Below are 16,738 nucleotides of genomic sequence, written 5' to 3' on the forward strand. Positions count from 1 at the left end.
GGGCCATGGGATCAGATGTTGCAGTGGCTCAGGGCTCCAGGTTAAGTGTTTTCCCATGACAGAGCAGAAACTCTGTGGGATTCCCTGATTAGCACACACAATAGGATTTAGGTTATGAAAAAGAGGAGTTCCTGGCCACACTCAGAGATGCATAAAACATAACATGTCTCTCTCTTCCCTTCCTTCTGTGAGGAACTAGGCACAAGGCACTCAGAACTGACCCATTTATATTAGTTATTTCATTTTTCTTTCTCAATAGTAATCATTTTTACATATCCCATTTTCCTTTGTTCATCCAGAAAATGAGTCTCAGGCCGTATCTCCTGCAGGCTGGAGGGAAATGCTGGAGGGATCTCTCAGTCCCAACAGCTCAGGGTCCTCCTGCTGTCCTCTGTGAAAGGACTCTTGTGAGAAATGAACATGGTCATTATTAACCTGTGAAAAAGACTAACAGACAAAATGTAATGTGAACACAGAGCTGACCTTGCTCTGTTCAATCTGTCATGGAGTCACATCCTCCCTTTGTGGGTCTGGGGAGTCCTGCAGACTGACCCTACTTCACCTATACTAGAAGTACAATCCAGCATGCCGATGGGCATCAAGCAGCAGGAGGAGATCACACTGGGCTATTTTGTTAAGGTGATAAGTGTCCTTCCCATAAGCACAGCGGCTCACGTGCAATGGAGATCAGCAGTCACTGTGAGCGGAAAAACCCAGATGATTTTGTCACCTGCCCTCTTGGAGTCCAGATGGCAGGAGTTATGAGCACTGCAGGGCGTCCTCTGTGTGTATAGGGAGTAAGTCACAGATATGGTCCATCCCACTCATGAAAGCTGCTCATCTTTCATCCCTGCAGATAGTGGAGTGGGGCCACCCTAAGCCTGTTTCCTTGTCAATGTCAACAACCTGGTTTTTGTGCTAGTCTCAGCTTCCCTTCTTATTATGCTTAATGCAGTATCCCTTGGGAATCAAGATCACCTGTAACACTTCTATCTGCTTTCTCTGTGTTTTCAAGTGTTCCGTGTGAATGAAGTTCAGGATTGGGTGTGTTTAGGTGTGGGACATCCCTATTTGTCTGAATCCTCGCAAGGGACAGGAAGGCTGCTCTTCCATAGCCAAGTGACCTGATGGCTTCTCCTGCATCTGGAAATCATAGAGGGTGGCACGTGGACTTCATTAGAATGCTAGCCCTGTGCTACCCCTTTCTCTGAATGACATGGTTTATTGGAAGCCATCAACCTGCATTGAGGCCCCCATAGTGCATGATTATCCATGGACTGAGGCTGCACTTCACAGCTCAAATCTCTTTAGATGGAGATCTAAGGCTAACTTCTTTCCTCCTTAGTTTCAGAAGAAACCCAGTTTCTCACAATACCCTGTATTTTCCTTTTAAATTTTTATTCCTAAGAGCAGAAGTGTGACAATGTACTAGGATTCCAGAGTATCTGTGAACAAAAGCACACTAGAGAAACAGAAAAAGGAGGAACTGTGCTAGAATCAGACCAGCAGAAGTCACTTTTGACCTTGAGTAGACATAAGTGTGGGGAAAAGGATGGAGAAGTGGCATGGAAGATGGTATATTTCTCCTCAAAGGTGAGAACATCCTTGGAAAAGCTTCCATCATCTCTCTAAAATTATCTCTCTTATAACAAATGTAAACACCTGTAGAGTTTTACAGCATGCATACCTCACAGGGCACAGAAGTACCAGGATCACCTGACCTCAGACACTACACCATAGATAAAATGAGGACTTCCACATGCAAATTATTATTCAATCTCTAAGTTAAATTGCCCTCTCTGGCAAAGAAAGCTCACAGCTCTCTCCTCACACAGGACTGAGGTCTCTGAGGAAGGCAGGGCTGTGGTCCTGAAGATGAGACTGTTTGGTCTTCTCCTGTGCCTGTTGACAGCTCCTCAAGGTGAGTGTCCCCAAATTCACACATGGATCCAAGGGGAGGTTAACTGAATGTGAAAGACTGTAGTGATTTTTCTTCCCCCAGGTGTCCTGTCCCAGGTGCAGCTGCAGGAGTCAGGAGCTGGTCTGGTGAAGCCCTCACAGACCCTGTCCCTCACCTGTGCTGTCTCTGGTTACTCCATTACCAGTGATTACTACTGGAGCTGTATCCGCCAGACTCCAGGGAAGAGCCTGAAGTGGATGGCGTACATAAGTTATGGTGGAAGCAATTACTACAGTCCATCCCTCAAAAGCGACATCTCCATCTCCAGAGACACGTCCAAGAACCAGTTCTCCCTGCAGCTGAGTTCTGTGACCACAGAGGACACAGCTGTGTATTACTGTGCAATAGGCACAGTGAGAGGACTTCAGTGTGAGCACAGACACAAACCTCCATGCTGGGTATACTCAGGACCAGCAGGGGGCATGCAGTTCATAGCAAACACCACCTAAGGTCCAATGTCAAGTGTAGACTCACACATGATCTTTATTACTGACTCTGCTTCCTACCCTGCAAGCTCCTATCACATTGCACAATGCACAGTGATTCTGGAGCTCTCTCCTGCTTCAGAACATCAGAACTACTTCTATTGTTATTTTTTTTGTTATAGTGGTGTATGAACTAAGTCAAGTGCTTCCTATGCATTTGCTTTATCACTTCAGTCACACAACCAAAGTATTTTTACAATAGATAACTGTTTCAGATATAGTCTCATATTTTTTGGGGTGCATCTTGCACACTCCTACGTGTGCCAACAATGGAGCTGAGACCACTGGTGCATGCAACCATGTGCAGCTTATTATTTGAGATTGAGTCTAAATAATAATAAGTAATATTATAAGAATGAACAGTATCATCTTTCTTTAACTTTTATTTTCTGTTTGTCTTCCTACTATAAATAATAATACTTTTTCTTAGCTCTCTGCATCCACCTTCAAAAACCTCATTAAAATTGGTAGGTTTTACAATTATTTATATTATTGTTAAACACTGATAATATATATGAATATTAGAAATTCTCTCAGAACCTGGTAGTGTCACGAGAGGGATGACACAACTTATAACTCAATATACAAGGCTAACTTTTCTTTGGCAGAATGGTATGCACCTGACAGAGTCTAGAAAGCAAGCACACTAGTTGAGAAGTCCACTCACCTTTCATATCTAATGCAATGCTACCCCCAGCTGGGATTGGGCAGGTTTGTGTTCACAGTGTGAGTGAGTGGCTAATTGGAAATGACACACCTTGGGGAAAGGGGCTTTAGAGAAATATGCTACAGAGAGCATGTGCTTCTTCTCCTGAAAAGGGAGAAGATTGTGTACAGAAGTAATTTTCACTGTCAAATAGGAAATTCTAGACAAGGGCTACAGTTTAAAAGCAATGCTCAGTCTAAACCTCCTCTGAATGTCTTTTGTCCAACTCTTTCTCCTGAGTTAAGTGGTGACACCTGATATCCTGCCTGTTCTGTCTCAATGGTCACCTCCCTGCTGTCCTGGAGCACTTCAAGCAGAGTGCTCACCTGTCACCCAACCTGCTGCCCACTTTCCACTGTGGTATCTCATGGATGTGTCACCATGCACTTAAACACCTATGGGTGATTGGTACTTTGATTGTAGTGTTCTTAAATATGTATGTACCAAGAGAGAAGAGGTCATTCATAGTAGTAACAATCTTCTAAATATTACTGTACAATTAAAATATGAATTTCAAAATATTTTGCTGTGGTATTGTAGAAGTTTACTGAGAATTTTATGTTTTGACCACACTAGTATTTCCTAAATGAAATCTCATACTTATCTTGGTGTTTCCATACACCTTTTTCCTGGTTTTCATTGTCCCTGTGAGTGCCATATTTCTAGTATGTGAAGGAGGAGACACTTTAAAATGCAGTGATGAAGATCAGTCTATGCAATGTGCTGGAATGGCCTTGCCTGTGCAGGAATTCAGTGTCCTAAGGTGTGGCCAGAGGATCCGTACAGGGATCACTAGTTCACAGCAGAAGTCTGAATGTAGCAGGAGGAAGAAGGAAGAGGGATGGAAGGAGGCTAAACCACTGACCCCTGAAGAACTAGGCAGAGAATGGGAATTTATTAGTCTACCTGCCTTTGAAATTTACCTTTACGGGCCAGGACAAGTGGTTCATCTGTATAATCACAGCCTAGCAAGTATGAGGCCCTGATGCTAAACCACAGTAGCAACAAGAATATAAAAAATTTCCTCGAGAAAGGAAGAACAATATCCTGCCACAGAAAAACATCTGGAAAGCTGCCCAAAACTCACTAAGTCTAAAAGCTGTTCACACAAAAACCCTACTGCATAAGTGCTAAGGCCACCAAGTGTCAGATCACATTCCCTCATTTAGTGTAACAGAAGAGAAAGACCCTTTGACAAAGAAAAAGAGGGAAGTGCTTCCAACATGTCATTCTTCCACAAATTACCAGTGCATGGACAGAGCCATCCTGCTTGGGTGAGGGAGAGAGAACCAAGCCAGAACATAGAATTCAAGAGCAGTATCAGGCCCTCTATGGTGAAAAACAGTGTGGTAAATTCGCATGGTCACGGTTTCCAAGCCAGCACCTGTGACCCATCCTCAGGGATGGCTGAAGGCCAGGCAGCAATGAGTCTGCTTCCAGCACCTTCCCGAGCCTTGAGCAGCACAGCAGGCAGAAGGACCATGACCTTGGAGCAGGGTACAACAGCAGTTCAGGGTTGAACCTCAGACATTAGTGCTAGCCTTCTTACAGAAACCAAGCATGTATTAGAAAATTCAGTGAATCACTGCAGCCCAATACTCAATGAAAATTTCTAAATGATCTTTTGCCTTTCTTCTTGGCCTTTTGGCTAAGATCAAGTAAATCCCTGGCATCGTCCAGTGACATGTGTACTTGTGACCTAGCTGAGTCATAGGTCTCTGAGTTCCAACATTGGAGGGGCTGTGTAGAACTTCCCAGGATTGTGCATGCTCTGTAGCCCTGACTTGAGGTGCAACAAGCTTAGATCTGTCTAGAAACTTTCCTATCAACTGTTCCCCTGCCTCAGGGAGCACAGCAGCACATCTTACATACACCCAACAACAGCAGAGACATGTGCCCCAATGAGCCAGACCTCTTCTTCAGTTCTCTGAATACTTAACTACACCTAGACCCTCAGTGATCTCCCAAGACTGTGCAAGACCAGGCATGATTCAGCATAGCATCCACCAAGATAGCTGAGTGTCTTACATCACCAGCATCTCCTCATCCTATGGCAGCATGGCAAGTCTTAAGATCCCACTACAAATTAGGACTTGGTTTAAATTACATGACTTGTTTCTGTAACATGGTGCTGGAGTGGTGGGATTAACGGTGGGTGGATTCTAATGGCCTCTGTGTCTAGGCCTGCTTGTGGAAGGCCTCTGGAGCAGCTCCAGTTGCTAAGGGAAGATACACAGTACAGTCAGTCATCTATATTACCTAGCATCACCAGCATCATGGCCAAATGTGTAACAGGAAGCTGGGCCTGCACCACTTCTGTGACTCTTCCCCGAGCCAGAGAGACTCCTGCCGGACAGTTCCAAAAAATGAGTAGACAGTAATCAATATGGAGAATTCATGCACAGATAATATTAAAAAGTGGATTCATGGAAACTAAATTAAATAAACGAAAATAAACAGAACCATTTCAATATGCTAAAAGGAATTTTTGAGGAGGAAAATACACTCAGCAAAGTTACACTCAGCAAGATATCAGTATGGATAGATCAAAGCAAAAAAAGCATTTGCAACCTCGAGGATTAACTATTTAGAAGTAGATAGTGGAGGAAGTTGAATAGGAATAAAGAAAGCCTATGGAATCTTTAGGATAATATAAAAAGCACAACTTTTGTCTTTTGCAGCTCAGAAGGAACTTGAAATTTTCATAAAGAAGGAAAACTATTTCAAAGAAATAACAGAAATAAAAAGAGAACCAAGAGGGTTATGAATATCCAAGAAAATGAAGGTCTGAGCAAAGGAGGGCAAATTTAACTCAATGAACAAAATTAAAACTAGTCTGGGGGAGATTAGATATTATAGGGCAATTGCTAAACATGCAGGATACCCTAGATTCAATCCACAGTACTTCAAAGAATAAAAGAAAGAATGAAAGAAAAAAAAGAGGAAAGAAGAAAGGAAGAATAAAAGGAAGAAAGAAAGGAAAGAGAGAAAAAGAAACAAAGTCACAGGGATCCTGGAGAATACACAATATCAATTTTCAACTTCCATTAAAATGACTTATGATTTCATAGGGAAACTCAGCAGAGAGCAATATTTGGAGCTTCAGGAGAAGAAAGAGTCTCCATACTTTAGGACCCACCAGAAAGAAGAGACTTCCTTTAAGCACAAGCCTCCCCTACATATTGACCCAGGTTGGTGGAAGATGCTGCCATCACAGCCAAGGTCATGACTGTTCTCTATGTTCTATATTACAGAACCAGATTGACCCATTCTCTAAAGCCTTTTTCCCCAGTCAACAATCACCCTCTCTATTGGTAGTCTCATTCCTTGGGCATATTCCAGAAATTTGAATTGCAGTTACAGATTTATGTCAATGAGATTTATTAATTTTTGTTTTCAGGAGAACTGTCAATCACATAAGGGCAGCAACTTCTATCTAACAGGGAAGTTGCTACATATAGGTATCACCTCTTGAGATCCCAGAGAAGGCAGCTGCATCCTGTCCCACAGAGGAAACATGGAAATGAAAAACCTCAGAGTTTCCTTGAGACACACACCTGGGATTTCACACATCTGATCTGATAACTGTTGACAAATGCATCTCTAGGCAGGACTGAACACCAGGCCACCGATATTCCCTTAGGACAGGAGGATAGGCTCCCTCCCCACTGACCAGAATTTCAAACGTTCTCCCTTGAGGACACAACACAGTACATAAAAAATTATAATGAGGTGGGAACAGACCCCGCTACTCTTTCTCTGCTACATCCACTGTGTTCTGGGCAGGAATAAGTTTTTGACATTGGGGGTACCCCATGCTGTTCTGTACAGGACAGTCCTAGGTCCCCATAAGTTTTGCAGAATTCAGACAAGATGTGACTACTGTGCTTTTTTTCAGAAGTTGTCTTTATCTAAACAGTGAGTGCCTAATCCTCAAAACATGTGAAGGATAGGCTCTTGAATATCTCCATTACTTGGAGATGTAAAGTCTCCATCCAAGTCTCTGCCAAAGTTCTTGATAATAAACCAGATAAAAGACACCTGCTCTCTGAAAAATAAGTGTAGATTTAGGCCAGAGTCTCCTGGGGGAAATATTTTGTTTGTTTTGAAGGTGAGGACTGGGGCCAGAAGCTGATATGCAAGGCACTGTCACTAATTATAATAAAAAGGATTTTATGCTAATCTACAGGCTATACATGGTGAATGATTTATGAAAATAGGGGCTATTAATGAGTTGGGACATTTACATCCACAGATAATCCATGGATTCCACAAGAGACAGAACATAGAATGGTAGTGGTCCACATCTAATGCCCAGTGGTCATCTAGCGAATGAGGCAGTTCAAGCAGGTTCCCTAATTGTCTCCCAGTGGAATACAGTTGTCCATCAATAATCCATGCCAACCTCTAGTTTGGTCCTCTTATCAGACATGGACCATTTGCTTACCTCTTCCTCCGGGAAGCCAATGCTTCTTACTTCTTTTACCCTGTAGGCAAGGAAACTCTACATTCCATATTTTTTGCTTTACATTTCACTTCAGTTTTCTCCTATGCTGGATGTTACTTGTGAATTTGTCCTTACTGCAGTATTGTTTTTACTGGTTTTCTGCTTCTTGTGAGAATAACAATTTTTCTGAGGTCTTTACATCTGCAATTAATGAGCTTATATGGATTTTATAAACATAAGACAGTTGAATTGAAAAAACATATTTTTTATCCATTAGATAATTACTCATCACAAAACCCATGAGTGCCTGATACACACAATAACATGGAAATGGTTAGAATACAGAATCTGAGTTATCATGATTAAGGATTAAATCCAGTGCTCAATTTGAGATTTATCTAAGTCTTCTAAAATGAAAACAAATTTAATAGCCCAGGAAGAACAACATGGTGTGTGTGAAGAGAAAATAGGGAAGAGGCAAGGGAACAAAGGAAATATGTGAGAATGAGAATGTGTTCACTAGTCTGAAGGAAGCAATGGTTGAACAAATCTCCACACTAGTGAATATCTACAAAGTACTTAATTTACATATGAATAGGTTATGTTTTGTACTGTGCTCAATGTGGTTGTCAGAAATAAAAGATACACATCAACAGACAAAATCAGACTGATGGAAAATGGGAAACAAATACATGATACTCATTATCATGCATTGGATTGAAGCTTGGTGCTATTTTTTTTTCAAAAAGCACTAAACTGCAGCTAAGTTGCACAAGTACTCATCGTAATAAGGTGTTCTGCAAACATAATCTGCCAAATCTCATCTCCTCACATCAGTGTGCTGCAAGAACCCATTCTTGAGGAGTGCAGAATAGGTGCAGAGGATGCATTTTAAAGATAGGAGTACTTGTAAATGTACAAAACTACTTATGATTGCCTGTAATTCTATGAATACAAAGACTTGACTTAATACTGCTTTGCATGTTTGTGCTCATTCCTAATATTAAATGCAATGATGGATTGATAAAATCTTGAGTTATTGCTATTACATAACAAGGACACTGATGAAAGATCATATGTTTTAAGAGAGTGTCACATTGTGGAGCCCAGGCTTGTCTAAAAATTGAGCCCAACACATCAACCTGCCAAGTAACTGGGATTAGAGTTAAACATCAGCACATATGGTTTGTATACGTATTTTTCAGTGCAACCACCATTGTCAAACTGCCCCACAACTCTCACATCTGTTCTGGTCCCTGACCTCTCCACAATTGATACATAGCAGACACACATGCAAACAGGGCCTCCCTCTGCTCAGGAAAAACAGACAGCCCTGACCCTGCAGCTCTGTAAGAGAAGACCTGCCCTGGATTCCCAGCTGACCCCATTCAGTGATCATAACTGAGAAGAGATGATTCAACATTTATTTGGGGCTGAGCTAGGTTTTCCTTGTCACCATTAGCAAAGATGATTTGTGGAAAAGAAGACATACTGAGTGTGTGAGTGGACATGATTGAGAGGAGAATTGGTTATGCATGACAGTTACCTGACCATCGTTATCTGTGTTTTCATCCATGGTGAGGTGCAGCTAATGGAGTCTGCGGGAGGCTTGGTGCATCTGGGAGATCCCTGATACTCTACTGTGCAGCTTATGGATTCATCTTCAGTGATTACTATGAGGACTTCCTTCACCAGGATTCAGGGAAGGGACTTAAGTGTGTTGCAAGCATTAGAAACAAAGGTAATAGTTACACCACAGAACACAATACACTGGTGAAATGCAGATTCGCAATTTCCAGAGACAATGACAAGAGCACGCTGTATCTGCAAATGACCAGCCTGAGAGCTGAGCACACGGCCGTGTATTATTGTACAAGAGACACATTGCAGGACTTCAGTGTGAGCTCACACATTAGCCTCCCTTCAGTGACACTCATGACCAGCATGAGGTGCTCAGTATACATGGAGGTCTGGTTCAGCCTCAAGAGCAGGTGCTGACATGAGTCAAGTGCTGCTCTGTGTGTCTAGGATGTTAGTTTGTCCACAGTTTCCCATGGATCTTCTCTTGGTTTATGGTCTACTGAATCAGAGATAACTCTGAATAGAAAAAAGTTTTAACTTTTGCTGATATTTAACTATTGTAAGACAGATGGGCTGAACTTGTTGAAGTACCACTGACTGCATGTATGGAATTATCATAATCATATCTCCTCTATTATCAATGTTTGTCTATCCAAAAATAAAATTCAAACAAAATATAAGAGACATCTTCACACGTCACTTGAGTGGTCAAAAGTGACTCTGCTATTGTCATCTGGATGAGAACTCATGAAGCAGGAGACCTTGGGAAAATGTTCACCTGAGACTCTGGGTAGAGACCCAGTGTGATCACTGGTTAGGACAGACTGCAGATACATTATGGGAACAATATGGAGGAGAGATCAGAACACAGATACACTTTACAAAGGAGGTCTCTATTCTGTCTCACCTCTTTCTGTAGGACTGTGCTTATCAGGCTCAGAATCCAGCCAATTATTTTGTATTAGTTGATTCATGTTCTTACTCAAGCTCTTTCATTCTCACATCTCCCTTTTCTATTTTATTCAACCAGAAAATACAACTTGTGGCCTGTGTGGTCCTAATGCTGGGCTCAGCCACACACCTGGAGCTCAGTTGTAGCTCAGGCCACGGATCCAGCAGGACTATGGAAAGGCTGTTGTACCTCCTTAGTGCCCATTGCCCATGGAAATCTTCTGTCCTCTGTGCAAGGTCACTTATGGGGCAAAGAAGTTGGCATTAGGAGTCTGGGGTAAGACTGACCAGGTAACAGCATCGGTGGAAGTAGAGATGACTTTGCTTTGCCTTGTGTGTCAAGGAGTCACCTCAAACACCCGTGGCTTTGGGGAGACCTGTAGATGAGACACCTCATTGTGCTGTGATCTCTAGGCACACTATCCAGTTCTCTTGTGAGCCTTGTTGTGTGGCTACATCCTGATGACTATTAGACTGTAAATGAGTCCTGATATATGAAGGTCCTGCACCAGGAGGTCCAGTGGTTCATATACTTGGTCCTCTTTTATCATCTCCCCTGACTCTCTTCTCACAGGTATGTTACCCTCATATCTGTGAAGGACAAAACAATTCTATGATTTCCCCACATTCATCATAATCAAGAAGAAAAAAACTTTGTGTCTTGAACAAAGACAAATAAATCAACTGTGCTTTGGACAATGTTTATCCATAAGTAAATGTTCCATTGTGAGACATTCTTCTGTGAACTGAAGGAAAATGCCCACCTAATGTGACATTTCTGTTCTTAAGTGCCTCCTGTGTAATGTGGAGGCACAGATGTATCTCATTTTAAGAATGACACTCTTAAATAGCCATGTGACTCTGCAGTCTTCTATAGATCTGCAAATAGACAGGTTCAGACTACATGGTCTAGGGAGCTGTAGTCACATTGTACATTATGGATATGGGGACAGGAAGGATGGCATCATGGTGTGAATGTCTTTATGCAGAGACTTCATTGTCCGTGACATTTATGGGCTCTTTTAGAAATGTCTGAAAGATGAATGTATACTTCATTGTTCCCAGCATTACTGAGGGAAAAGTGATAAACATATGCAAAATATATTTACATAAGTATATTTGTCTTCAGTACAATGTCTCAGTGCATACATACCTTGTGACACCATTGCCATAGTGAAGATGATTAAACTACAGCTCACCTTACATGGGACCTGCATTTCAGGGGGTGAGATACATGGCTTAGAAAATTTCAAATAAGTCACTCAAGATAGCCAACCATAGTAATTGTGAAGCATTTTGGGCCTCCACCAATTCTTCCTTTAACTGAAGGAATCCATTCATTCTTATAATGTCCATAGATATTCCCCCTCCACATGTACAGGAGCTGTACTCACTGTTCAGGAAGCTGAGGGGAACCCTGCAGTGACTGCAGGATGGGGCCCTGGGAATTGCATGAACAACTTGAATGATTTGAGAGGAAAACAGGAAATCATGTCATTTTTTCAGTTCTCAAGGGATGGGTTTGAGAATCAGTTTTTGGTCATGAAATATTGAGTATGGATATCTAGTTTTCCAGAGTACCTACTGAAGGAACTGTCATTTTCCCATTGCCATGTTTTTGTAAACGTAGTAGAAAATCAGTCACCTGTAAGAGATAGGTTTCTTCCTATGCCCTCCATTGTCATGTGACTGCTTTTCCAGGAGTGATTCAGTGTTGGACATGACAGCTCTGTGGAATGTGCTGATGTCTGGAAATGTGATCACTCTGGCTTCTATCTTTCTCCTCATGATTGCCTTCACTGTCCAGATTCCTTAGTGAATGTGCACTCATTTCAGTATTGATTTTATATTTTTCTAAGTAGTTTCATTTGTATTTTGAATGATTATATTAAAACTGTGCATCATATTGAAAAGAATGAAGATTTTCAATAATTATCTAATCATAGATATGTGACATACTTCCATACCCTTGTATTTTCTGTGACTTCATCATGTAGGTTTTATGATTTTCATGGTAGAGATATTGCATCACCTTGGTTTAATTTATTCCCAAGTATTTTGCATCTCACAGCATTACATATGTAATTTTCTTGATTTCATTTTCACATAATTCTCTGTTAATGTATTGAAACATTACAGATTTTTTATGTTTGTTTTCCTGTCCCTTTACATAAAGTCATTTATTATTCACAAAATTTTGATGACCTCTCTATATAAGAGTATTTTATTGGAGCACTACTTAAAATCGATAAAATATCTAATATGCCATGTGGGGGATGAAAAATTAAATAAATATGGTATTCATAGATCATGGGATATTAATCAGTAATAACATTGAATTACTGTCTGCAGACTTATGGAAGATTATGGAGGTCACCTGTCAAGTGAAATGAGTCAGACACAAAGACAAAGATTATATATTCTCAACTGCTTATGGGAACTAAAAAGTAAATCATGTAGAAGTGAATGGAAATAAGGGTCACCAGAGACTGGGAAGGAAAGGTGAGAGGTAACACAGTGTATGTTCAATAATAGGGAAGCAATCACAGTTAGAATGGAGGAATTGACTCATCCTTTTGGCAGTACTTGTGTTTGAGTTCAAGACATCACGATTGATCTGCAGGTGCTCTACCACTTAAGCCATTCCACCAACACACTGCTTATTCTTGTTTATATCAATAACTAAAGTTACTGTTTTGATATATGTAAAAATTACCAAGAAGCAAGGGTCCAAAATGCTCACACTTAAAAATTATTAATGTTGGAAGGGATTGATTACTTATTATCGTACTTGAATTTTTTTTTTGAATAAAGGACTCATACCTCCACAAAGATATACAAAATTAGGGGCAGGTGTGGGGTGGCACATCTGTAATTTCAGCTATTCAGGAAGGAGAGGTTGGGAAGAGAGCAGGTTGAAACCCATCCAACTCAACCAAAATGCTAGGTTTGGTGGTGCATGCCTGAAATAATAACTGACATAGTGGAATAAGTAGGAAGTTCAATGTCCAGGCTAATCTGAACAAAATTATGATTCTCTTTCTAAAATTACCTAGAGAAAAACAGCTGCAATGTGGCTCTCATAGAAGAAACCTGACTGTCTACTATGAGGCCTGAGTTCAAACAACAGAAGCACAAGTATACCAAGATGTACATGTATTATATCTCAAAAATAAAAAAGTAAAAATAGATCAGGTTATATATAAACACTGACAATTTAACATCTTCTTCCTTTCCAAGATGGTTGATTACATTCACTTCACTAATTGCTGTGGCTAAAGCACCGGTGCCCTGATGAACAGAATTGGTGAGAAGAGCTACAGTCCTCTTTTTCCTCCTCTTAGAGGACATCACCCCATGTTTCATTGTAAGTGTGAGGTTTGCTCTGGAGTTGTTGTGTATGCCTCTAATTGTATTGTGGTATAAACCTTCAATTACTTAGAGTCTTATTAGGAGGGGATTTTCAATATTGTTTATTCTCAATCTGTACCTAAGAAAATCATCAGATATATGTTGTAATTCACTCTGTTAGTTTTATGCATCACCTTTGTGGATTTGCATGTGTGATCCACCCTTGCATCCCAGGAACAAATCCGACTAGATTTTGATATGGATCATTTATATGTTGGTGAATTAATTTTTCTAGTGTATTAATTTTAATTCTTGTGAATTAAATTTCTAGTGCATTAACTTGTTTTGCTACACTACTAAAAACTGAGTAATATATGAAGAAGATAAGTTTACTGGACCAGAGGTAGAACTGTGAACACAAGATCATGAGTCAGATACTCTGAACTCCTTTTTGCACTATAATATGGTGGAAGGCACCACGTGCACAGAAGAGAGTTAGGAAAGGAGGAACCAATGTCACTTTTTGTCAGGGAGCAACTCTAGCTGTAACTGAACATCTTCCTCAATAGTAGGGATAATCTCTTCACAAAGACAAAGCCTGCCTAAATTAATAAACTCTTAAAATTCCACTTTTGTACATGATGAAAAAACGGCAAACACAGGAAAATTGGGAGAGAAAGAAGTTCAGTTGCCATGACTATACCTTCTGATTGGAGAACTCTTTAGAGGAATTAGAATAGAATATTATTTTTCATGCTGTCAGTGAGGTTATTGCTAATTCTACTGTAGTCTCAGAAGATTTTAATGCTGAAAGGATTGTGGACAATCATTATGGTGTGGAAGGTTACTGGAGGTGAGAATTCTGATAGAAGTTGCATAAAAGGTCACCAGTCCTCCACTGTGGAAAAGACTTTGATTGCACTTTTTCTATGTCCTGAGATTTTGTGGCAGTATGAAATGAAACATGGTGGGCTAGTTTATGTGGCTTGAGGGAGCCCATCACTCAGCAGCAGTCTGAGTATTAACTGACTACTTTTACCCATATTTAGTGGAAAAAGGACAGAATGGACAGGTTCAGAAAACTTCTCTTTACCAAGGCAATGTAACAAGTAAATATCAGACAAGAAGGGTGACATTGCTATAGTTACAGTGCAACTAAAAAGCCACTTATTCACACATGATGAAGACGAATGTTCATCTCAGGAATTGGCTGGAGCACAATGTTCACTTTAAGGGCACAGCAACAATCAACTTCCTTCCCTCCACAAGGCTCCACTCCTAATAATTCTCATAGCACCACAGGCTGGCACTCAAGATTTTAATATTTAGTCCTTTATAATACAAATTATTACAACAGCAAAATTTAGTTCAACATCTTTAGTGACCATAGAGGCAAATAACACACGTAATATTAAGCTGCTTGTTTTGAATATGTTCCCTGATATTAATGTGTGTAACTTCAACTTCAGTGCAACAAAGTAGAGAGGTAGGACTTTAGTAGCTTATTAAGTTAAGAATCTATTCACATAGAATGGGGAAAATGTGACATAAATCCTTCAGGAAATTTAGCACATCTCTTAAAAGTATCTTTCCCATGCTCAACAGGAGGCAGTGTTGCATACACTGCCCTGCTCCATCCTGTACCATCCATGAGAAGTTACAGAGAGGAGGAAATAGACTGAGATGTCACATCCTGGTCTACTCCCATTACATGATGTGGACACATAATGTTCAATTTCAGACAAGGACCATGCCACTAACAGTGTACACTCTTCACCAGTCCTCTTCCAACACTTGTTATGTCTGATGATTTTTACAATAACTGTTGAAAAGGTCTACATCACTATTAGTTTTGCTTGGATTTTTGTGATTATTACAGAATGTGAATATTATTCATACATTGTTTACCCACAGGAATATGTTCTTTTATGAAATATCTATGTAAGTCACCTGAAAATTTGTTACGTTATTTTATTTCTTGTGGTTGAATTCCTTGAGATCTTTATGAATTTGACACTGATTCTGGGAGAGGAGTTTAGCTCTCAATTAATTCTTCACAATCTGAAGTTTTCTGTTTACTTTTCAATCACTCCCTTTGTGATGAAGAAGCTGTACAATGTGGTGCAATTTCAGTTCCCTGTTTTCATTCTGATTCAGAAAGAGGAGACCTCTACACAGTGTCTCCAAGTTCTTGTCAGAGACAGAGAAAGAATTCAGAGAGAATACAAAATAAGGAATTGGGGAAATTTTATCAAAGAAGAAAGTACACCCTCAAGTAGGAGTGTGTGCTTCTGAAGAGAGATTGCCACCTCACAGGATTTGATTGGTAAAATTTATATTAATCTGCAAGATGCAATAAAGGGAGAAGATACCCATTTCTCTCTCCTGCCATAGTCAGAGAAGAGCATAGTCAGATGTTCTGTCCTCTGTCTCCTCAGAATAATGGCATGGGGTTTGAGGTGTTTGCTGTGACTTGTTTCTGTAGAATACAGATGTGAGCAGATGCTGATGCACATGAACGTCTTTACACAGGAAACAAAAGTGTTTCCTCCACTCTCCTTTTTCCATGCTAATCATGAATTCATGGCTCTGTCTATCATAAAGAGGACAGGACACTCAGAAACATCTGTTCCCTAGACACACAGCCTTCAGGATCATGAAAACAGGGGGTCACAAATCCTATAGTATCTCCTTTCATCCTTTAGGAAGGAATTACATTTGCAAAGGTCCCTGGATAAGCCCACCAAAAGATTACCCTGTGAGCTGTAATGATGGCCACTCAGTTTCACTGTCCACAAACCACCCAGCTATTTAGATGAATTTGTTTGTAGAGAACCTTGGCCCTAATGAAGCAGGTGACCTCCATTGCAAGCAGACATGGAAGCTTCACCAGTGGTCACCTGTGATACTCATCACAGACCTGCACACTTCCTGAGTTGTGAGACCTGAGTTGACCCAAGTGGGTCAGGATCCTGGTACAGGGAATGCAAATCTCTCCAGCCACCAAGGACCATCTGTGTTCCAGGCTTCTGCTGCTGACTCTCCCTGACTGTGAGTGCTCTGCAAGTCACCCTTGGTAATGAAAGTCATTATCTGAATAGGCTTCACATTCTTCTTGTGTTTTTCCACAAGGATCCTGTTCCATGTCACCCTAAAGTAGTCTAGCCCTGGGCTGGTTCCACCCTTCCAGTCTCTCAGACTGACCTGTTCCTTCTCTGGCTTCTCTCAGAAATCTACTGCTTTGTTACCTCAGCCTA

At 40.7% G+C, this 16,738-nt stretch overlaps 1 gene segment (V, D, J or C); it reads left to right on the top strand.

Moving 5' to 3' along the window:
• Positions 1-1,836: 1,836 nt before the first annotated feature.
• LOC141421258 (Ig heavy chain V region 3-6-like) lies at positions 1,837-2,409 on the top strand. The segment is given in 2 exon segments: positions 1,837-1,921; positions 2,003-2,409. Coding segments are annotated over 2 exon segments (453 nt in total).
• The last annotated feature ends 14,329 nt before the right edge of the window (positions 2,410-16,738 follow it).

This window comes from Castor canadensis, chromosome 3 (genome assembly GCF_047511655.1).
Source record: "Castor canadensis chromosome 3, mCasCan1.hap1v2, whole genome shotgun sequence".
In the NCBI taxonomy this organism is placed as follows: domain Eukaryota; kingdom Metazoa; phylum Chordata; class Mammalia; order Rodentia; family Castoridae; genus Castor; species Castor canadensis.